Source organism: Budorcas taxicolor, chromosome 11, assembly GCF_023091745.1.
Source record: "Budorcas taxicolor isolate Tak-1 chromosome 11, Takin1.1, whole genome shotgun sequence".
Classification (NCBI taxonomy): Eukaryota; Metazoa; Chordata; class Mammalia; order Artiodactyla; family Bovidae; genus Budorcas; species Budorcas taxicolor.
In genome coordinates, this window is record NC_068920.1 from 130671617 (window position 1) to 130696227 (window position 24611).

General features: G+C 49.2%; 1 protein-coding gene across 1 annotated transcript in view; it reads right to left on the minus strand.

Moving 5' to 3' along the window:
* Positions 1 to 24611, minus strand: part of PLB1 (phospholipase B1) — a 121575-nt gene that overhangs the window by 61932 nt on the left and 35032 nt on the right. The window contains exons 10-19 of the mRNA XM_052648262.1: positions 22282 to 22344; positions 21460 to 21539; positions 20476 to 20551; positions 19448 to 19552; positions 17792 to 17848; positions 12723 to 12791; positions 11865 to 11939; positions 8688 to 8751; positions 2255 to 2313; positions 707 to 780 (exon numbers count right to left, since the gene is read on the minus strand). Coding sequence (XP_052504222.1) covers positions 707 to 780; positions 2255 to 2313; positions 8688 to 8751; positions 11865 to 11939; positions 12723 to 12791; positions 17792 to 17848; positions 19448 to 19552; positions 20476 to 20551; positions 21460 to 21539; positions 22282 to 22344 — 722 coding nt within the window. The remainder of the gene's footprint in view (positions 1 to 706; positions 781 to 2254; positions 2314 to 8687; positions 8752 to 11864; positions 11940 to 12722; positions 12792 to 17791; positions 17849 to 19447; positions 19553 to 20475; positions 20552 to 21459; positions 21540 to 22281; positions 22345 to 24611) is intronic.

Sequence of the window (24611 nt, forward strand, 5' to 3'; positions counted from 1 at the left end):
TTTTTACCTTCCTTTCTGTCAGGCAGTGTGCTAGGCGTTTAAATTCTTTCTAAGCCTCGTGACCTGGGCACTTGTGGTAAAGAACCCGCCTGCCAACGCAGGAGACTTAAGAGGTGTGGTTTTGGTCCCTGGGTTGGGAGATACCCTGGAGAAGGGCGTGGCATTCACTCCAGTATTCTTGCTTGGAGAATGCATGGACCGAGGAGCCTGGTGGGCTACAGTCCATGGGGTCGCACAAAGTCATACATGACTGAGGCGACTTAGCATGCAAGCCTCGTGACAACGCTAAGCCAGTATTATTGTCTCTGCATCAAAGATGAGACCAGTTCAGAGAGGTTGAATAACTTGCCCAAGGTCACACAGAGCAGGCAGCTGGGACTCAGACACAGCTATGGTTCTGACGGCTGCTGCCTCCTTCTGAGACTACTGCCCAGAGGGAGAAATGGAAGCTCAATCTTTTCCAGCCCAAATGTTTGAGTAGGTTCTCCCCTAAACTCCTCCTGTTCAGATCCAGACTTGTTTGGGAGAAAATAGTGGTTTGGGAAAGCTGATAAATACCTTCCTTAAATTAACCTAGAAATTCTCATGGAAAAGCACCAGGTGACTCATCTCTCTGCTAGAGAACTTGTTTTCTACATGCCCAGGGGGATCCTCCCCTGTCCTGTGACGACGAGGCATCTCTGGGCCTCGCCACGGCCATACTCACCTCCAGGACAGACCTCGATACTGAGTCAAGACGTCTAGGACATTTCCAGGCTTGGACCCGGCCCCGTTACCTGCCTGAAAAGAGAACAACACGGGGGTAATTTTCTTGCCTGCTCACCAGAGGGTCTGTGTTCTTGTCCTGGCCAGGCCAGAATGCCAAGCCCTTTAGAACCCAGAGTCTTGACAGCACCATGTCTTGATGTGTATCCTGCCTTGTCAGAAATGAGTGCCAGCTCCCGCTGGGAATCCTGGAACCCACCCTGGGAAACCCTGCCCAGACACCAGGCTGGCAAAATTGCTCTGGAAATTAGACTGCAGTGTGGTTTTCCAAAGGAATCATTTCAGGGCCCCATTTTTCTAAAAGCTGTGAACTATATCATAAAAGGAAGTATATTATAATCCTTTGATATGAATAGATCTCTCATATGTACAACGTGAAAAATTAAAACGAAATGCCATGTACCTGCTCCTCAGCTACAGAAAGAGCAGAGTCTTTTAAAACCACCACGTGACACACTGCAGGTTCATGTCCCTTGCCTGACGCCTGTTATTTCTGAGACAAGCCATTTCAAGGAAGCGGGGGAAGGCTGGCCTCCAGGAGAGGTGTCCCCGCCTTTGGGGCAAAGAGTCGTGAGGGGTCATGGAGAAGAGGGCTACGGGACAGAGACAGGACTCTGGCCTCAGAGTCGGGGCCTGAGAGTTCTGTCCGCATCCAGCACTTACAGGCTCTGTGGCCGTGGTACTCCCTTTCCCTCATCCAGCTTCACCTTCTTTGTTGGTTTAAGTTTGAGGAGATACGTCACAGGATTTTACTGAGGAAACTGAGTGAGATCATATCAATGTGAACAGGCCACAGACATGATAGGTGTCAGCTGGTAGCTGGGTGGGGGGAATGCAGCTGGAGGCCCTTGACCTTACTGACCCGGAGAGCAGAAGCTGGACTTCTCTGTAATGAGCTGCTGTGGACTGGAAGCAGGGACCCCTGCCTCCCACCCCGGTGCTCTAAGGACTTGATTCTGCTTTTTCTGGATCGCTCTTTGTGGGGACTGGGAGGTCACCACGGGGCGGCTGCAGACATAGGCTGGATCATCTTTAGTATTTCCATCTCTTCCCCTGACCCTGGTTTTTCACCCCCTCCATTAGCACTGCTTCCTGTTGCATCATCGCGTGGCCCTCGGCACGATCCCTTAGCTTTCCTACGTGGACAGAACAAAGCATCTGGTCTTTGAAGGGGCCCTACACCTCATACTGTTCCACCCCACCGCCGACAGGCTGTGTGGTCTGGGCTGGGTCACTTCTATCTCAGGGGCTCCCTCTGGGCCCCCCACTTCCTGCTCTCTCTTTCAATCCAATGTTAGGAGAAGAAAGATGAGGTTAGAATGGCAGTGGAAAACTCAACGCCAGTAGGGAATGCTGGATTCCAGGGTGGGGAGGTGGAGAGGGACTGAGGTTGCAAGGATGATGGCAGCTCTAAGGGCTCGAAGTGAGATTCTCCTATGAACCAAGATCTTCTCTTCTCCTGCCCTTCCTTCCACCATCCGTAACTCACCGTGAGCGAGTCGCCCAGGGCTCCGATGACCTTGATGTCAGCCAGCTTCAGCCTGTGAACTGAATGCAGAGATGAACAGAAGATGGGCTTCCTGCCTCCTCTGAATCAGGGAAGAGTGTTCTAGGTAGACTAACACGAAGTAGGGAAATTGCGTTTGGACAAAGATGCTAAAAGCCCATCCTTGTCCTAAAGCCCAGCAGTAGCAGCTGTGGAGCCTGACTGCCAGTCTCCTCCTTGGGGCGCCTGGGCACAGGGCTGGAGAGCTGGAAGGTGGCCCCACTTTCAGAGGGGCATCTGCTGCTGTTGGGTGAACCTGATGCCACAGGTGGGCAGTTATCCTCAGGGCGTAAATTGTCCCTGATGACCTGATCTGGGAGTGAGGAGGAGGTTGTGGTGGAGGTGAAACCCATACTTCATCTATGCTAGGATCTGTTGATATTTGGGATAAAATATTATATTTTATTTTATATTTTATTAGAAAAAAATCAGCTAAGTTTTTCTGAAGTGAAAAGGGAAATGCCTTTATACTATTGACTATTAAAAAATAAAGGTGAAATTACATGACATAAAATTAACCACTTTAAAATCAACAATTCTGTGGCCTTTAGTACATTCCCAGTGTTGTGCAACCATGACCTCTTTCTAGTTCCAAAACATTTTCATCACCCCCAAGGGAGACCTGTACGCACTAAGCCAGTCACTCTTCCCTCCCTCCAGCCTGTGACAGCCACTGTCTGCTCTCTGCCTATGGATTTCTGGATATTTCACATAAATGGAATCACACAAAACGCAACCTGTATGTCTGGCTTCCTCCACTTTGCATGCTGTTTTCAAGGTTCTCCATGTTGTAGCAGCTGTGAGTACCTCGTGCTTTTTTACAGCTAATATCCTATTGTGTGGGTGTACCACCTTTCGTCCATTCCTTCATCAGATCACAAGCTCACCTCCTACTCCCCCTTGTACCTCCCACTTCCCTGGAGTACCGCCTCCCATAGTCACCCCGACTTTGACACAGCTCCGTCTTTCTTCCGATGTGCCTTCCGTGGTCTCTAGCTGTGTGATGCTGCACTAACTGGTCAATTACCATTCAGCCTGGGAAGAAGTCTAATGTAGCATTTATACCAGGGAGTGGCCCACTACTCCAACAGGGAAAGAAACCTTTCATTTCAGTGAGCCACTGCTTAAGATAAATAAACTAAAATCTACTTTCCAGGAGGTTCTCTCAACAGCCCTTCTTTACCAAGTCACTCTGTGATGAGGGCGGTGAAACCCAGAAAAAGATGCTTTCGACACCACCTGACTACCTAGAGTCTACTTCACTCATTAGCATGTTGTATGATCGCATCTACATGGGAAGCTGTGCTCACGCTCAGCACAATGTTCAAAGGAATCTTCAGGTCTTGCTCCCTCCATGGAGACATCTTGTCTACCCAAATTCTATGCTGTCCGCCTATGGGGAACTGTTGCTCCCACTGAGAATTTGCTCTCATTGGAAAAGTAAAATTCCCTGCTTCTTTCCCATGACAGCATGCAAACCAAACCATGCGTAGCTGTGAATGTGTGTATGCAAAATATAGAGATTAGTGGTCTTCAAATTTAAGCATGCATCAGAATCATCTGGAGAGCTTGTTAAAACACAGATGGCTGGTCCCCACCCTCAGAGTTTCTGATTTAGTAGGTCTGGGGTGGGCCCAAGGCTCTGTGGTTAGAAGAACAATATCAAATCACAAAGCCAGCTGCAGACATTAGCACACATCCACGGGGCTGAGCCTGAGAACTCTGAAATGACCTCTTCTCAAAGAAATCAGGATCTGGGTAAAAAAGGCAACAAAATGAAAACTAAGACCTCCTCTCCTCAACTCTAGAGGGTTTATTTTAGCTTCTGATGATGATGGCCAATCACCGTATTCTTGTTGCCATAATGTGTAATACAGTGAATTCTGGGAACACTAACGAGTGTGCAAAGGTTAGGGGAAATCTTTGGGGCTGGTAAAATGTGGAGGAGATGAGAGATTTGCTTGGAAAGCACATTACAGTATTCTAAAGGGGTGGCTGAAGCTGGCCATTTCTGCCTCCTAAATTTGCAGCAGGCAGAAAGGAAACACACACATATATGTGTGCTCATGTATGTCCACATCTGTGTGTGTACATACATGTATATGGCTTGATATGCAGATTGGAAGGGGTGGCTTCCTGCTGGTCATTCTGTAAGAAATGACCTGTAAGAGATAATAAACCCAAGAACCAAATAGAGATGGAAGAAGTTTGACTCATCTGGGATCTTATTAAAATAGAACCCTGCACACACATCTCATTGGCTTGTTATTCCGGAATCCTCAGTTTGAGTTTTGTTAATATCATCATATATGATAAAGACCCAGCCTGGAACCACAGCAAAGCACTTTAGCAATTGCTCTCCTTGGGGAGAGAACTCTTCAGAGATAAGATTAAATTTGTGTGGGCTGATTAGCCTAAACATTATCTGGTACAGATTGTCCATCACCTCGAAAGAAGTTGATAAACATATTGTTAACTCATCAACATTTTTACAGAAGGGGCCTCTTATCAGAAGGCCATCTAAACTATGACGAAAGTTCACGAATTACCAGAAAATGGTTGACTAGAGTACAGAATGGGGAAAGTGACCACTGGACAGAAAAAGGAACGGCAGGGAGAAGCTTTGACGCTTGGGAGTTCTTAAACTACCTGGGGCAATAATCTGAAAAACCAACTTTCTCTCAATTGTCAGCTAGAGCTGCCCAACCCTTTGCACTCAGATCTGAGGGACTTATATAAAGACTTTTGTAGTGGTGGTAAACTGCTGGCCCAGGTTAGTCTATGTTCCTGTCTTTGGAGTGCTTTGGCATGAGTTTACATGAAAAAATATGTGACTGGCACATAGGAGCTCAAGAAATGTGTTCAGCTGAATTAAAGGCTAAGGAAGAGGCTCTGTATCAGAGACTTTGTAGCTCTTGAAGCTCTAAATGATGGAAACTGCAGGGAAGGGAAATACATTCATCCAAGTGTCTTGGGGTGAGTTTGAACTTGTTCAGTAGGTGGGTCCCGCCAAGGGGACAAAGTGAAGTCACTCAGTCGTGTCCAACTCTTTGCTACCCTGTGGACTGTAGCCCACCAGGCTCCTCTGTCCATGGGATTTCCCAGGCAAGAATACTGGAGTGGGTTGCCATTTCCTTCTCCAGGGGATCTTCCCAACCCAGGGATCAGACCCAGGTCTCCCACATTGCGGGCAGATGCTTTAACCTCTGCACCACCAGGGGATAGGCAGGCTGTTATTCCCTGCAGGGCATCATGACTTCCTAGTCACAGGCTAGTTAGGTCCCAAGTCTCATGAGCATGTGGTGACTCTAGAAACAGCTTCTGGATGCACACTGGACAGTATGTGCCCTGGACAGCTCACCACTGACCCACAATGAAGTGAAGCCCCTGGTGGTCACAGTGCTACAACGCAGGCAATTTCAATATCAGCGCTGGAATCACTCATTTTAAATAAATGATGTCAGGGACTTAGAAATGACTTGTTCTAATTTATACTATTGGTGACAGTGGCATAGAATTAACTTTGTTCTACTTTCAAATGCTATGAATTTTCCCCCTTTGCATGGAATTAGCAGCTTGACTTCAAGATAGCCAACTTCAATAGACAGCCAGTGCCCTTTCTGGCTCCTTATTGCCACTCTTCTGTTTACAAAATGTTACTCCTTTTCTCACTGGGAAAACCTTAAGTCATCCTCAAGGCCCATTGTATTTTTTTTTTCAACTTATCCCAGTGATCTTATGGACAGGGCCATGAAGTAATACAAAATGATGTAAGTACTTACGAAGTTATAAAGCCCACAGGAGGTAGCATTCAATAAATTTTATGTATGCATTGAAAACCATAGGGGTGTGGAGAGTCAGACATGATTGAGCATGAACGCAAGCCACAGCCCACTAACCGGAAGGAGGAAACTAGAAGCGTGCATGCATGCATTCACTTATTCATGCTACCAGACAGCAACTGGCAATAAAAATTACTTACATCAGCTCTACATATCTCATCCCAAACCCCACAGATCAGCGGAAGAGGTTCATCACCTACGGGCTCCGGATGGAGTGATGTGAGGCACCCGGGCGGGCCAGGGGCTGTGGCCTGTTGATGAAGGCAGTATCTTATTTTGAAATTATCACTTGTTCATTAGCTGGGTGTATTGGTGGATTGGTTTGAGAGAGACATTCGAAAAGGGGACTACAAAAAAGGTTTTTGAAAATGACTCTGAAGGTAAAACAGTTATTTGATAAGAAAGTCTCAGTGAAAAATTGCCTTAATGGAAGGCACTTTGGTGCAATGGGTTTTTAGGATCTTTTTCAACCCTGGGAATTTTTGATTTTGCTGAAGTAGAAATACTCCGCAATAAAGATAAGTTCAACAAGCGTTTATCAGGCTCCCACCAGGTGCTGAGTCACTGGTGATGTAAAGATAGATGATCTGCTCTTAGAAGTACATATCAGATGCCTTCATCTCAATTAGAAATTGTAAACATGGTCTCCAGAAGGGTGAATGACCTCACCAAAAATGTGACAATTATCGAGGGTGATAATAGCGTGGCCCGGTGCTAAGTATTTCTCCTGCCCCAACAGCCACAAGTGTGATTAAAATGTCCAATCAGATATCAAGTGCAGCAATGAAATGTGTTTTCATTTTTGTCCAGTTATCTGTGGCCATTTTTCGAAATGACGCATTTTAGCGGGGGTACTCAGAGGGGTCAACCCAGCATTAGCCCTTGAGTACTGCCACCCAGTAGACCAGTGCCGGCACTTTGTTCCCAGGCCTACTTGGTTAGATCAAGGATGCCTGTATCTGTCCACCTGCTTATCCAAACAACTATCACCAGAGCATCTCATACATCAAGGTCTCAAGATTTCTTGTGCTTACATCTTTAAGTGCCAATAAACAGGACAATCTCCAGGGTCAGGGGATAAAGGAGAGGTTCATGTTTCATTTGGCTTTCAGATGTTCAGATATGCTCTAATGGACTGCTTATCACTGTTGTGATAGGAACATAATCTGGACAGATTGCAAAATCTTTACAGACCATCCTTTTAGAATGATAAGATTAAAAGAGGATAGATATCATTTCACTGTAGAGAGTATGTCTATTAAAACAAACGTCACCCTCCCTCTCCTTACACAAACATACATATGTACACACACATATATGTATAGACATGTGTGTACATACATATACATATATGTATACACACACGTGCATATGTAATATACATATACACATACATCTTTGAGCTTTTGCTATTGGAGAGCCTACATATGAAGCTAATAATTTGTTTCTGTTACTAAAATTCTGCTAGCAAACTAACCAACAGCAAGAGGCTGTCACTAATATGGGGAAAAAGCATAAAGATGCTGTGTGTGTGTAAGACTTTTATCACCTATTCCATTCTTCTGCAACTTCATCAAGAGCCAGTTACATACTGAAGTGTTCCGAGAGAAGATCTTTAACTTATTTGCCAGTCACTTGGCTTGATTAGAGTATGTAGAGCTAAGACAGGCATGAAGCGCAAGCTGACACTTACTTGTTCTACTAACACTCAGCAAAAGGAGACAACCTGCCCACAAAGATTTGCATACCGTAACATCTCCAAACTTTGCTTTCTATCCTGGGAGGCATGTAGGAGGCATTCAACAATCATCTGATAGATGAGTAAACAAGGGAACAAATCAATGAACACACGAGTCACTCCCCAGGACGCACGAGAACCCACTGCATGGTTGCAGAGCTGCTCCCAGGCTGAGGTTCTGAGTCGTGTGGGCCACCACATCGCCTCCACCCGGGGCCTTCCATGGCCTGGTGCACACAGCTATCACCCCCAGGTTGACTCATTCGGAGGAAAAGGCTCAGCCCTTAGGCAGCCCCTCTTTGGGAAGGTCTCTGCCTAGAACATTCCATGAGTCTCACTTTCATGACCCAGCAACAGTCATTTTGAAAATACCCAGAAGTAGTGAAAACGGCATGTGTGTAAGACTTTGTGCTTTCCTGCGCTGTGCGGTATTTGAGTACACACTGACGGCCCTACTCAGAGCATGGACTTTTTGCTTCCTGCTTAAGGTAGTTCTGCTTTTCACAGAACAAATCTGCCTCATCGAGGCTTCCCAGCGGGGACAATGACATCACCTCACTCACCTGACACTGGGCCCTTTGCAGAGCATGGCCTAGCACACAGTTAATGCTCAATAAATGCTTTCTGATAATGTTATCACATTTTCGTTAAAGAATAATCAAATACAGGCATGAACGGCCCTGAAAACCTCTCAGGTATATCTCAGATTGTGGGGATTGACATCCTAAGGCTACTCTTACTGTGATGTGTTTAGACCTCACATGAGTTTACAAATCACTGGACTTGAGCCGTGTACCTGAGGTGGGAACCGTGTCAGAGGGATCCTTGTCAGAGCACCTGATTTCCGCTCCATCTCTCACCTGAAAGGAGACACATGGAGAAATAATAAGAAATGGTTCTTCCGTGTAAGAAACTGGGTGAGAAGTGTGCCTCTACTGGGGAGATACCACTTAATACAGAAACCTGGGCATCTTTTAGGAGTTGTCCCTCTCCTTCAACACTCACACCGAGTGTCCGCAAAACCCCTTCCAGCTGCTCCCAGGGCTCCCCCTCTTCTCTAGGCCCTCAGCCTAATTTCAGGCTTCATCACTTCTTTCTAAAATATGGCTGTATTCTTCAGCACCGTTGCTGCTGGCCTGTAGGCTTCCTCCTTAGCCTTCTGAATCCATTCAGAGGACTCTTTTCCTCTCAACATAAAAATCAGTCCCTTGCCCAGATTCTCAGTGAAAGCAGGAATTTTTGTCTGTTTCGATTATTGTGTTTCCAGACCCTATAACACTGCACGGTAGAAGCTCAGTAAATGCTTGTTGGTTAAATATGCATGTTTCTACTCTGTAGGAACAGCAGCATAAAGTCCATCCTCCTTGGCACGGTCTAGGAGGTCCTCAACGTTTCAAACCATCCACTAGCTCTCTGTCCCTTCCTTGTCTTTGCCCAACACCCGCCTCTGCCCTTTCTTTCCTCTTCCTTCTCCCTGTTTCCCTCCTCCCACCCACCTGGCTATGCCTTTGTCACCCCCAAGGCTAAGGTCGTGGGAGCCCTGGGGAAGGCTTCTCAGCTCCCTCCTGTCATGTGCTTTCCAGCTGTGTTCTCAGAATACCCGTGGGAACCTCACAGGGCTTGGTACATTGTGCTGCCACTGCTGGCTGACCCCACTAGACCATCTGTATTTTTATCTCCTATACTTGGTCTTCATCCACCCACTCATTTAGTTTCTCAGCTAACAGTGATGAGATACCTGCCCTGAGCCCCTGCCCTCACAGAGCCTGCAAGCTAATGGTACACAGCTTGTATTCAGTAAGTGTATCCTGAAGGGCTGTATTGCTCCCTCTCATATAAAACTCATGGCCTGGTTCAGTTCAGTTCAGTTCAGTTGCTCAATCGTTTCCGACTCTTTGCGACCCCATGAATCGCAGCACGCCAGGCCTCCCTGTCCATCACCAACTCCCGGAGTTCACTCAGACTCACGTCCATTGAGTCAGTGATACCATCCAGCCATCTCATCCTCTGTTGTCCCCTTCTCCTCCTGCCCCCAATCCCTCCCAGCATCACAGTCTTTTCCAATGAGTCAACTCTTCGCATGAGGTGGCCAAAGTACTGGAGTTTCAGCTTTAGCATCATTCCTTCCAAAGAAACCCCAGGGCTGATCTCCTTCAGAATGGACTGGTTGGATCTCCTTGCAGTCCAAGGGACTCTCAAGAGTCTTCTCCAACACCACAGTTCAAAAGCATCAATTCTTTGGTGCTCAGCCTTCTTCACAGTCCAACTCTCACATCCATACATGACCATGGGAAAAACCATAGCCTTGACTAGACAGACCTTAGTCGGCAAAGTAATGTCTCTGCTTTTGAATATGCTATCTAGGTTGGTGATAACTTTTCTTCCAAGGAGTAAGCGTCTTTTAATTTCATGGCTGCAGTCACCATCTGCAGTGATTTTGGAGCCCCCCAAAATAAAGTCTGACACTGTTTCCACTGTTTCCCCATCTATTTCCCGTGAAGTGATGGGACAGGATGCCATGATCTTCGTTTTCTGAATGTTGAGCTTTAAGCCAGCTTTTTCACTCTCCTCTTTCACTTTCATCAAGAGGCTTTTTAGCTCTTCTTCACTTTCTGCCATAAGGGTGGTGTCATCTGCATATCTGAGGTTATTGATATTTCTCCCGGCAATCTTGATTCCAGCTTGTGTTTCTTCCAGTCCAGCGTTTCTCATGATGTACTCTGCATATAAGTTAAATAAGCAGGGTGACAATATCCAGTCTTGACGTACTCCTTTTCCTAGGTAGATACTGTTAAATGTGCATTATACTTTATAACTTAACACTTCTATGAGGTAGGATGATGACTCATCATTTCCCAGATTTGGAAAACCAAAGCACAGAGAGGTTGAGTACTTTGCCTGCTGACACAGAGCCAGTAATAGGAAGAGTCTGGGTTTGAATCCAGAGCCCACTCGCTCAACTCACTGAGCCGCATTGCCTCTTAGATGTATCCTTATTGCTGTGATGTTAGTGAGAAAGTGTGGGATGAGTTGATAAATCGTCTTTCAGACTGTTATCTCTCGGCTTTGCCTTCACCACCCAGAGCAAACTGCACCCTCTTTTATCCAGTAGGGAGGTGGGGGTGGTGCTAGGACTGAATTCTCCTCAACCCACATTGGTCCCTGGTCCTCTGAGAAGGAGGATGACAACCTGCAAGTGTTTCTTGTGTGCACAGAGGACTGTGGAGTGCCCTATCTAATCTCAACAGGAAGTATTAGAAAAAGACTCATGAGATAAGTCAAAATGAAGACGTGAGTGAGTGTGAGGCGGCCCCTAAGGGGTGGCTGACGGCTGAGGACTTCCATGTTGACTGCTTTCAGATCTCACCCTGTTTCCTTGTCTTTTCTTGACTTTCTCTTCAGATTAAGGGCTTGGATGAGTTTAAAAGGGCTTGTCAGAGATTTGAGGAGGGCCTGAAGATTTTTAGGGCTTCCCAGGTGGTGCTAGTGGTAAAGGACCTGCCCGCTGATGCGTGAGACATAAGAGACGTGGGTTCGATCCCTGGATTGGGAAGATCCCTTGGAGGAGGAAACGGCAACCCACTCCTGTATTCTTGCCTAGGAAATCCCATGGACAGAGGAGCCTCGTGGCCTATGGTCCATAGGGTCGCAAAGAGTTGGACATGACTGAGCACAATCATATACAAAGATTCTTGCCTCACATCAAAACAGACAGGGAGCCAGCAGCACTGAGTCCCCAGCATACCCAGTGAAGCCACAGGACGCTGATTGCCAAGATCATTTTAAAGATGGAGTATGAGGGCAGCCCTGCTTCAAGCACCTAGGGGACACCCACACACGTGTTCCTTCACCCTCTCCAGCCTGCCCCCGGGGATCCAGCACACAAAGAACCCCTCAGAAGCTTCTAAAACTCATCAAGTGGCTGCCCCTGGTTCATTTGCATGTTTGTCAATCACAGAACACCTCTCCATACCTCAGTCTTCACCTGGGGCTTTAGCATCCTGGGCAGATAGTTGCTGTTCCTATAGGTGAACAGATAGGGATTCTCCTGCAGACAAAGATAACGTATTATAACCACGATCCAGGAATCCATATCCTTGAATCATCAGGTCTTATCATCCAGCAATGCCTTCGGCCAATCTGAAGCATTCATACCATCCTTTAAATGATGAGAAAACCATGCTCTGGCTTTTCTTCTCTGTACTGCCCACTAGTTCCCTGCAGGAGTTCATTAACACTTTGAAATTCCCCATTTGCCACAGTCAGCATCTCTTGCTCTCTACCTGAGGTTCCTGCCACCAGGCGCAGTAGGTGTGTCTCCATGAAAAGAGAACTTAAAGTTTCCTGAGAGCCAAGGCCAAGAGAAAAATAGGATGAATTGCATAGTGACGAAAAACTTACCAATTCATCAAGAAAGACAAAAATTTGACCAGCATTATGTGATAAGAGGAATTCTACTCATTTACATTGTCATTTTTAAAAACCAATTTGTTCATCAACATTAATTCTACACCTACTATACATTAGGCACATATTTAAGACACCCATCTTGGCATTTGGGGCCAGGTGAGCTGTGGCTTTGTTCCTATGCCCTGCATAGGTAGGGAAGGGGCCCGAGTTCTATTAAAACAGTTCTCCTGGCCCACAGGTATAAACCTTAGGTGTGCCCAGGCCCAGAAGAACAGACCCATGACTCTAATGGGGCTAATGTCTCATCCAGGTGAGACCCACTTTCACAGCAAAGCCTACTTCTTTGTGACCCCACCATTCTTCTCAACTCAGTAGGAGATTCCCCCTACCCCCACCTCCGCCCCCTCCAGTCCTTGCCTACCTGGGAGGGACATATCAGAGGCCTCTCTTTTGCACTAAACGGTTCATCTTTCTGTCCTGCTGGCTGCAACTGGAATAGAAGGTAATATTTAGAACAGCAAAGTCTTACACAGGTGGCAGCATCCTAGGGTACCACTGAGGGACGCTCATTCGCCCTGTGTTTCCCAGACTGTGACCCTGGGAGGGCAGCATCAGCTGGGAACGCATTAGAAATGCCACTTCCCAGCCCCCAGCCCTGGGGTGGGACCCAGCTCTCTGTGTTTTATCAAGTCCTCCAGGGATTCTGATGCCTGCTCAAGCTGAATTCCACTGCAGGAGAGGAAACACCAATGCCCAGCCCACTGCTCCTATTACAGGGAAACTGAACACCAGAGAGAACTGAACACCATCTAGTCAAAGCTGTGGTTTTTCCAATAGTCACGTATGGATGTGAGAGCTGAGCCATAAAGAAGGCAGAGCACCAAAGAATTGATGATTTCAAACTGTGATGCTAGAGAAGACTCTTGAGAGTCCCTTTGGCAGCAAGGAGATCAAACCAGTAAATTCTAAAAGAAATCAGGCCTGAATACTCATCGGAAGGACTGATGCTGAAGCTCCAATACTTTGGCCACCTAGTGTGAAGAGCCGACTTATCAGAAAAGACCCTGATGCTGGGAAAGAGTGAGGGAAAGAGGAGAAGGGGGGCGGACAGAGGATGAGATGATTGGATGGCATCATCAACTCAATGGACATGAGTCTGAGCAAACTCAGGGAGATAGTAAAGGACAGGGAAGCCTGGCATGCTGCAGTCCATGGGATCGCAGAGTCGGACATGACTGAGCAACTGAACAACAACCTGAGTTCCACTGCAGGAGAGGAACCACCGATTCCAGCCCACTGTTATGACAGGGAAGCTGAACACCAGAGAGACTGAACCGACACGAGGACCTGGGTGTCCAGCTCCAGTCGAATCACTCTCATGCAGTTGCTGGCTTCCTGACCTTCCAGCAGCTGGTTATTTATTCTGCTTGACTTCCTGTCCCCCATCCTTGCTGCCCTGCAGCTGCCTGGCTCCCTGATTACATTTCCCTCTGAGAGGAGACTAGGAATGGGAAGGAAAGGCAAATACATGGTGTAAACCAGCAGGAATGAATGAAACACTTGGTCACCTGGCAAGCCCCGTGTTTCTACCTGGGACACAGAGGCGCAGGGGCATGGGGCACAGCACGGCCCCATGCTAACAACCAGAGAGTGTGCCTGCATTTCAGGAAGAGTGATAGTGATATCAGCGCTGATAGAGGCAGCTACTTAAATGATAACTGAAGCCGATCTAACATAGCAAAAAGTGACGTAGCAAAAAGTGTGTGGTGTATCCACAGGGAGAGCAGTGGAGGATCCATTCCAGGAAATTCACTGGAAGGAAGATGAGAAAATGAAGGCAGCTGAAGAATTCAACGGAGGAGGAATTTTAAGTTCCTTCTGTTACTTTAAAATGTTCACTGCACATTTGTAAGGGACTTCCCAGGTGGCATGAGTGGTAAAGACCTGCCAATGAAGGTAGATGTAAAAGACATGGGTTCGATCCCTGGGTCGACAAGATCCCCAAGTCGGCAAGATTTTCCGGAAAAGGGTACGGCTACCCACTCCAGTATTCTTGCCTGGAGAATCCCACGGACAGAGAACCTGGCAGGCTACAGTTCAAAGGGTCACAAAGAGTCAGCGACGACTGAAGCAACTTAGAATGCACACACACACACACACACATTTGTAAACACTTAAGAGGAAAATGCAGTGGCTTTGAGAGATCGTAGAGTTTCTCTTGCCCGCACTTCTACCGTTTGGAAACCTCGTGTTTGCTGCCATCACTGCTGCCCCCAGGGGCTGGGCTTCTAGGGCACCCCATCCTGCTACTCCCTTCCCCTTCCAAGCACCCCGATAAGGGACACAAGAGACAGCAGACTATGGGACGGACGCCCCTGTCTGGCTCAGTCACGGGCTCTGCCATCTTGCAAGAGCCTTTTAGACTCCTCAGCAGTATCTTATCCCAGCATCTGTGCCCAGTGAACAGGAAAGAACTTTACCCTTCTTGGGATTGGCTTGTCACCCAAACGGACCAGGTCAGATAAAAGGGTGTAATTAACCTTTTGGCAAAGGAGTGGCAACCTTTCGCTCAGGGGCTGGAGGAAGAACAGGGCTCCTCAGCTCCTTTCAGTTTTATTCTGATGGTGGACACTTCTAAGTATGGGAGTCCCACCCATAAGGTTCAGGACCGCTCTGAAAGGAAGTGTTCAGTGGACCTGGCTTGGTGGCCTGAAGTCGAACTGGCCTGATTTCTCCAATCTTTCAAGAATTTAATCAATGATAGAATCTGGAAAGAAACACTGAGAAAACCACATCATGATTATTTTAGTCAAATGGATATCACAGAGCCTAATTTTTTTTAAGGACTCCAAAGGAAGAGTCATAGGTTTTCTCAATAAACCCATTTGCACGAATAATCTTATCCTAAATGTCTCTTTATCCATCACCTACATCCTTCCTGCTGCCATTAATTCCCTTTACACCTGCTCTGACCCTCCACCCTCAGGATGGAAAATGACTTGGTCCATCAAAAGGCCACGTGCGCGTCCCTCCGTCCACCACCCCACGCTGCACACACACGCACACCCTCCAGGGACACTGATGCTGGGCTTTGCTCGTGGCCTCCTTTTACTTTCACTGCTTGCATCTCCTGTGCGTTGGCTTCCCGGCCCCCGAGATGAACTGGAGTGTGGGAGGGGCAGGGGCGGACCTTAGACATGCTCTCGAGATTCCTGCTCCACTGGGAGCCATTCCCCAGCCTTCTTGCTCTGCCCTGAGTGAGATTCTAACACTAGCACAGGGCTAGGCATAAGGTGGGGGTCCATGGCCACTGGATCTGGCAACAGCCCCCACAGGTGGGTCTCGTCAACACTACTGTTGTATAAGAATTATCAGAATTTACCGGGGAGGCAGGAAGGGCCTGGGAATGAATTACATCCTAAACACAAATCCTCCTCTGCTTTGTGTCGGGAGCTCAACTTCCATCTGAGTGGTTCATTCAGCTGGGATGGTGCTAGGTGTATGGGGTTTTCCTTTACCAACTCTCAGAGCTCACACCCATCCCAAGCTCAGCCAGGGGAGCAGACACTGTGTGGTTGGCCCAGCCAGCTCCACTGTTTAGTCCTAGGGCGAGGCCAAGGAGAGAAGCGATAGAATCCGGGCCCCTGTGGTCACAGCAGTTCCGCTGGTGCCTCTCTGCTCCCCAAGCAAGAGGGTGGCCCTCCCTCGGGCCTCTGTGGGTCTGCAAATCTGGGCATGATGGACATAACTGGCTTTGACAACTCTGTGGTCTCGGTGGGGTCCAACATAGCAGAGACACACAGAGGTGAAGGAAGGGAGGCTTGTGGTCTCCCCATGTCCCTGGGAGGACCCAAGGGGGAACACTCCTGTATTTGCCAAGGCCTTCTGAGGCTGGCCAGGAGAGAAAAGGGGGCCCAGAAAGACCATGTGATACACCTCAAGAAACAACCAATAGCACAGCTGGACCCAAACCTAGGTTTTCTGGCTCATTACCCGGTGCCCTTTCCCGAAACCTGTTACTGCCCTGATTTCTCATAAATTACCCGGGGCCTGCAGGAGCTGTCTGTGTGTTCTGGCAGCTGTGCTTGCTCTGGGAGTGAGATGGTGGGATAGCCTGTCATTTCACCCAAGAGGAAGAAGGGCACAGACCTTCCTGGGGACACACTTCTCTCCTAGTGACTCAGCTCCAGGAAGTGTGAAGCCTCTCGCTAGGAAATGGTTGCTGTTTGGGGTGGGCAGGTAACTGCCCACCTAGGAAAGCCATCTCCACCTCAAAGCCCCTGGGACACCAACGAGGTCCCAGTTCCTGGTCTTGAATGCAAGACCTTCTGTTCCCCTCTGGGCTCCTGGGGAGGAGAGAGGTTTGGCTGAGCTTAAAGCATCAGCTCTCCTCCCACAGAGAGAGGGTGGGGGAGGGCAGCCTGTGTAGGACCAGTCACTTTCCTTGGCCCTTCACAGGAGATCAGCAGTAACGTGGTTTTCCGGGGGAATATCTTGCCCAGGGGTCAGGCCCACTAAAAAGGGTCCTCATCCAAAGAAATAAAATGCCTCTTCTGAAGGCTGGTGTGACTCCATGGACCCAGGCTGCCTGGGCCAGCCCTGCCCTCCCTGTCTCATCGGCTACCACACACCCAACTGCAGCTGTTCATGGACTCAGCTCTGCACCCCAGTCGAGGAGATGGAGAGAAAAATTTTTCTAATTCAAGGAAGAAGAAAACCAAGTTTCTGTCTTGGGAATTCTAAAAATAAGACAGCTTGGATGGGGAAAAAAGTAAATGGCAAAATCAGGTCTCTGTCTGGTGTCCTGGAGAGGCTCAGAGTCTTGACAGAACATTCCATCCACTGACGAATCCCAGACAGCCCTGGGGGAAACTTCAGAGCCTGGGGAAAGCCTGTCCCAGTCAGAGGAGGAAGGGTCACTGTGGTGAGTACTCGCTGTGGGCCGGGAGGGAGGGAGCCACACATTCACCACGTATCGGCTCAGGGGTTTTGTAGAAAGGGAGCGGAGACCCTAGGTTCACACGCCCGTGAGAGCTTTGAGCCCACTCACCCCAGGCACCACCCTGGGCCCTGGGAACCGCATGACAGCCCTCAAGTGTGAAGTGAGAGCAACCCGGACCTACTCGCTATGTGAGCCTGATCCCTAGTGCCTGACTCCCAGTGAGGTCTCCCAGACAGACTCCAGGGAGGTGTCCCTGCCTCCAGGAAGAGAGGAACTGAGGCTTTCCAGGGAGCCCTGCTCACTGTCAGGGCTACAGCCCAGCTTCTGGGAAGAGGAGGGGAAACTCCCAGGGGGTCCCAGCTGGGCCATACTAGGTGTGGGAGGGACCCCTGGTGGCCCAGAATTACCATCATCCTGGAGTCCTCGTGGTTCCTGCAGCCCCTCCAGCAGCAAGTGGGCAGGTCGGGCGCAGCAGCAGAGTCCTGCCCCTCCTTCCACAGAACAAACCCCAGGTTATCAGTGCAGCCCCGGAACCCCCAGCCACTCACCATGCTGTTCCAGAGAGTCAAGCCGAGAGCAGTGGGATCCTGGAATGGCCGCTCCCCCTGAAAGAGAACCAAATGAAGAGCCCTGTGTGCCCCGAGGGATGGGATAGCCCTGCCCCACACTCTCGAAGCTCCCCTGGCAGAGATGGGGGGCCCTGATGCGCCTCGATCCTTCATGCTTCCCCATTAAGAATGGTGGGAACGTAGAGGACAGCTGTCTGGGGTCAGGGCTGGGATGTGAGGGCCTGGAGGGGCGGGTTACACGCCTGGCTGCTACTTGTCATCATGGGGTTGTGCACACTGAACTAAAGACCAGAAGGAGCAGGTGGCACGGAAGTGATTCAGGTGTGGTCTGAGTAGGAGGGGGATGAGAACTAATATTCCTCCTCCTCTTCTTTCTAAACCACTATTTAAACATCACAGAAGTCCCGGAGGGACACAGAGACTCCAGGAAACAGAAACCAAGAGCCTGGAGGGAAAACTGCCCCAGATACACAGTGCTAAAGCCCCAGAGGCGTCAGAGACCTTGCTGAGCTGAGCGTGCCTGGACCCACCACAGCGCTTGTGGTTGCAGGCCTCCTGGGGTGAGAGGCATTGGTTCAGTGACCTGGGTGAGGAAGCAACTCGAATCACCCTCCCTTGTAAGGATGGGTGTGGAGGAGCCTGCACAGAGAGTGTGGCGTGGTGCCTGGAAATTCCACCCTGAATAGTCACCATGGCTGAGAGATACGGAGGGTTTCCACACACCAGGCCCTGTTCTAAGATCCTCACACCTATTTACTCACCCCTGACAACCACCCTTACTCCTTGGAAGAAAAGTTATGACCAACCTAGATAGCATATTCAAAAGCAGAGACATTACTTTGCCGACTAAGGTCCGTCTAGTCAAGGCTATGGTTTTTCCCGTGGTCATGTATGGATGTGAGAGTTGGACTGTGAAGAGGGCTGAGCACCAAAGAATTGATGCTTTTGAACTGTGGTGTTGGAGAAGACTCTTGAGAGTCCCTTGGACTGCAAGGAGATCCAACCAGTCCATTCTGAAGGAGATCAACCCTGGGATTTCTTTGGAAGGAATGATGCTAAAGCTGAAACTCCAGTACTTTGGCCACCTCATGTGAAGAGCTGACTCATTTTTGGAAAAGACTGTGATGCTGGGAGGGATTGGGGGCAGGAGGAGAAGGGGACAACAGAGGATGAGATGGCTGGATGGCATCACTGACTCGATGGACGTGAGTCTGAGTGAACTCCGGGAGTTGGTGATGGACAGGGAGGCCTGGCGTGCTGCGATTCATGGGGTCGCAAAGAGTTGGACACGACTGAGCGGCTGAACTGAACTGAACTGACAACCACCCTACTAAAAATGGCCCTAACATCCCAGGTGAGGAACCAAAGCACAGAGAGTTCAGACAACTTGCCCACGGTCACACAGCCAGCCCATTCCAGACCTGGAAGCTGTCTGTGTGAAGTCCATGCTCTTTACCTCTGGGCTGCTCTGCTTCTCAGAACCCACCTCACAGGGTTAGCCAGCCCCCCGGGGAAATGGGCCCCAGAGTATAAGAGAGAACTGCAGCATTTCCCCTGAGACTGCACGTCCTGGGCTGGGTCTCCTGTGGAGGAGAGGACGGGGGCCGGAGAGGGTGTGGGCCGGGCCTCACTCACTGAGGGTGGTGGCAGGGCTCTCTCGTAGAAGAAAGGCTGGAAGACGACCACGAAGGACTCCTGCTCGTTGTACTTGCTGGAGGCCAGGAGACGTTCCCAAGTTTCCTGAAGAAACGAGCACCATCAAGGCTCAGCCTGCCCCATCCTCCTGTCCTCCCAGCAAGTCCCTCACCCCTGCACCAGTCAGAATGACCCACCCGTGCAGGTCTGATTTGTGCGCTGCTTGCAAGCTCCTCTCATCGCATATTTTGGGGCCTTATGATTGACTAAGTTGGGTTTTCATTCTCCTCTGAAGTGCTAGCGTCAGCTAATAGCAGAGTTAGACCTGAAATTTATTCTCTGAGAGCTCAAGAAGTATACAGCTGCCCACCACATAGCTAGGGCCCCCACGCTCTCTTCAAGGGCTGAGTTCTGTAGAGGGATATGCTATGACCCCATCAGAAGCTGTCCCTTCCTGAGTGAGTCAAGTGCCATACAGCTTCACAGGTATAAATTTCTTCTTAGATTAAAAGTCATCATGGTAACGTGTATCAATGGGAGCTGTGCTCTGTGCTGTTTGCTGGTGGGGATGAAGGCTTCTGCTGAGCCATCCACACTGTCATGGGGTCTCTGCTGTAAGCTGGATACATGTCTTCAGGGGCTATTGCTCCTGGCTATAGTCTGGGGCACAAGCCTAATCTGGGCAAACTAGCTCAGCAGCCACAGTATAAGCAGCAATGACCAAACGATCTCGGAGTGATCTCCAAAGTTCTTCAGCATGTTTAACCGTAGGTACCACCACCACCCTTGCACTTCCACCTACTCTCCCCCCAGCAACCAGTACGTCCCCACTTAACATCCAGGAAAATCACAGCACCACCCGGAAGTGCCCCCAGAGGAGTTGCTGCCTTGGGTTCCTGACTCTCAGTCCCGACTTCAGCAGGTGGGGCCCCACCTCAGCAAGCTGGCACCCTCATTGTTCCTACACCTCTGTTTTCACGGCCACCCTCCCCTGTGAGCCAGCAGCCAGTGTCCCAGAGTGGGCTCACCTGGTAAGCCCACTGGGTCACAACACTGCTCAGCCGCGAGGTCTCCCCTGAGCACCTGCAGGGCTGGGCCGTGGGGCTGCAGGTTAAAACAAGCCAGAAGTGAGTGTGGATGCGGTGCTGGGACCATCCAGGCAGCCCCTTGGGGAAAGATGGGGATGCGGGGACCTGGGTGCTGCTTAGGGAGCAGGGAAGGGACGAGTTGGGGGTCTCAGAGGGTCCAGGAGAAAGAAGGAAGTAAGGAAAGAAGAAAGGGAGGATGGGAGGGACACACTGGGGAGAAAAAGGGTACATTATGGAGACATCTCCTGATGCACTGTCTCTCTCCCTCCCCCAGAGGCCCACCTTCTCCTTCTTTCCCCTACTCTGAGACCCTCTCCCTTCTTCCTCTTCAAATGCCCCTTTCCTCTCCTTTCCATCACCACCACCTCCAACCATCCCTGTCCTGACTTTATCCACATGAACTTTTCTGGGTTCAGTTCAGTCGCTCAGTCATGTCCGACTCTTTGCGACCCCATGGACTGCAGCACTATCCATCACCAAGGACGTCACGAAGGATATCGTTTCTGGGTACAAGGCCAGAAATCTCAAGATTTAGGTTCAGAAAGTTTAAATTCTCTGACACATTTCAGAAATATATGGGGATCAAGTTGTGTGAAAATAAAATCCACTTAGGCTAAATTGTCTCTCCAGTGTCCTGAAGTAGCACGTCTTGGCTTCTGGATGTTTCACCCAAGCTGTTTTTTAAACTCTCAAGTCATTCTGGTGGGAGTAGGGCACCTGGCGCCACGTCAACCAGAGTGACTATTTCATTCCTTAATTCAGGCCGCTCCTGCAGCCCAACTCTGCCCCCACCGGCTGTGTGATCACACACACATCCCCTCGCCTCTCTCTAACTCCATCCCTTGGATCAGTTAATGCATGTGAAGTGCCTCACACAGTGCCTGACACGTGGTACCAGGCCGCAAATGCTGGTCCCCTTTTTACCTAAGCAGAGTCTTCTGATGCCAGTGTGAGCCCCTCAGAGCCTCAGAGAGATCGACCAGGTTCACAAATGCTTTGGGGACCTAGAGGGATGCAAGGGAAAAGATGAACATTTGCAGAGTCAGGGTCACGGCTGCATGGCCTTTCTGGAACCCTTGGTTTGAACCTAGTTTGGGGTCCAGTTGAGCACGATGGGCCTCTTTGTTAAACGGGTAGGCCCTTTGGGAGATAGTTGGTTAGGGTTGGTTCAAAGCTTTTGGCCCTACCGCTGTGCCATCATCCCCCATGGTGGGCAGGGTGCCTCCCCACCACAGTATGGACAGGCCAGCAAGACCTGCTGATAATAGGACTGTAGACTCTCTTCTTCTCCCAGAGCTCCCCTGGGGTTTCCAGGATATGCAGTGCTCTCACTGGTCACTTAGGGGAGCTTTGAGGGTTCTCAAGGCCCCTCCAGGCCATCACCACCCTAGACACAGTCAGAGCCAGTCCTCAGGAAATAGCAGGTCACCAAGAACCCAGGGAAGAACTGGCCTATATCCTTCCTCCTCTCCAGAGGTCCCTCAGGAATATCCTTTGCAAGAGTAAAGAGTTCTATATCTGACCCGTTTTTTCATCAAAAGGCCAAGAAGCCTGGCTCCTCCAGTGCCTTCCCTTTCTCTGGAGTCTTGGACTCCCTCTTGGGAGTCCGTTTCCCCATCGCAGTGGAGGCCATTTAAAGGAAACCAGAACCCCACCAACCCACAGAAGGGCAGTTTCTCTTGGCTGCTGCAGGCGCCTGTGACGGAGTTCTGGGCGCCTGGGCCCACAGAGCTGGGGGAGCCTCACCTCCTGATGCAGGTAGTCCAGCGTCCTGGTCAGCTGGTCCAGGCTGCTTGTCACGTGACTTTGCTGTGGAAGGAGAAATGTGCTAAACGTGGGTGGGACGAGATGTCCAGGCTCACACCGGCCTGTCTCTTGCTTTCACCAGCCACCCCCACCCACCTCGATGGACCTGATAGAGACAAAGGCCCTTCTAGATCCCAGTCTCCCACAGACAGGTATAGAGTTCTCAGAGCTCCCTAGGTTGTTTTTTGTTTGTTTGTTTGTTTGTTTCTGGTCCATTCTCTGACTTCCCCAACCCATCACCCACCCCAGGAAAAAAGTTTCATGTCAGGGAAGAGCAAGCCCAAGATCAAGGCAATTAGAAAGCTGACATTTGGGACAGGAGGCCAGACTTACTCCCAAAGGCTGACGGAACCACTTTGACCTGAAGAAAATCAGGTCCAGAGCGGGGACATAATTACGCTTGGATTTAAGGACTCAGAAGGTCCTCCAAACTTTTCCATGACACTCTTCACAGACCTCCCCCTGCCACATCCACCCCAAGGAAGGGACTCCTGTCACTGATTATTTAAAGACACCTCCTACCCACCCAATTCCTCTTGTGTAATGAAAATAAGCAAATAAGAGCACTTCAAAAAAACAGCCCTGGTTTATGTTTTCGGTGAAAACAAAACAAAAGTAAACTTTTCAACAAGACAATCTTCTCAGCTGCCTGCAAACCTGATGTCCCCTGAGGCAACATGGCTCAGAGAAAGACAAAGCATGCCTTGCAGGCACTGACTCTGGAGACAGCTGTCAATCACTCAGGCTGGGACTGCTTGGAGGGCAGTCTCCCCCATCCTGTGTCTCTGCTTCAGTGCAAGGCTATCCGCTGCTAGCCAGTCCTGCCCATGCTGCTGCCACAGCCAGCAATAAAGCCTTCTGTCTCAGTTTTTTCTCTCCCTGAGGGTGACATTCAGCATCACACTTTCCCTTCTAAAGAGGCCTGGGAAGTCTGTCGAGAAAGGGCCTCACTTCCCCTCTGGACCATACTCAGGGCATCCCTCTTCCCTCGGGGAGTCCCTGCATGGTTCTCCTTGGACTGCAAACTCTGCTTTAGAAAATTCTTGGTCAAGGTGCCTATTCCCTGCTGCAGAGTGAGCTGGGGCCCACCTAGGCTTTCCAAGTGCTGAATGGTTGCCTGTGGGGCACCAACTGGGGCACCATGTCTTTAGTGGAAGACATGATACTCCTATAAAATGTCCCTTGCCTATGATGTCACATATGATAAACTCCTCCATAAGTTGAAATCAGGGAAAAAGTTTACTTCTTCAAATGCATGCATGCTAAGTCATTTCAGTTGTGTCCAACTCCTTGCAATCCTAGGGACTGTAGCCCATTAGGCTCCTCTGTCTATGGGATTCTCCAGCAAGAATACTGGAGTGGATTGCCATGTTCTTCTCCAGGGGATCTTCCTGACCCAGGGATTGAACCCCACATCTCTTACATCTCCTGCATTGGCAGGAGGGTTCTTTACCACTAGCGCCACTTGGGAAGCTTGTTTCTTCAAATGAACTTGCATATTTCCATTGATATCTTTTGCCCCCCTAGAATCAGAAGAATGCTCCATTATCAAACATGTGCCTGCAACCAGACAACTTTTTCTAACAAAATATTTCCCTGGGATTCATTCCAAGAAGTAAGATTATTCAGCCAAAAGGCACAAACACTTTTTGATTTCTTGAGTCATACTGCCAGTGTGTGCCCTCCAAAATGTTGACATCCATTTCTAAAGGCATCTGAAAGAATAAGCTAGTGTATTTTTGAAACCGAGGGTTGTTATCCATTAGATACATTAAACTGTAACTTGCTTAATAAATAATGAACTGTAATCTGCTTTCACTGATCAAGCTCCCTTTAATTGTTTTTACAATAACTTGTATGTCCTCCAAGCATGACGTAGCTTAAACAATGAGATGTTTGCCCAAGTTGTTTTTCAGGAATTTGGAGTCAGCTGTTCACTGGCTTGAGCCCCAACTGAATAAGAATGGTTGAGACCTCCAAATGGGCATGTGTTGAGTGTTCCATTGGTGACCTTTTGATACCAGAAGACCCTGAATTCCAGCTTCAGAACAGGCTGACACAGCCCTTTTCTGAGCACGTGTCCCATGAAGAAGCAGGTATTAACAGCTTGGTTGCACCTGTGCAGAACTATAACTCCCTCACTTGTTCCTTCTCTCCCCACCTTTCTCCCACACTCCCCATGTCTCAGATCACACTGTCTCTTTATCCCATGAATGTCCCGAGGTAGAGGTGAGAATTGTTCTCCCACCTTCTTGCTTGGCTGCCTGGTG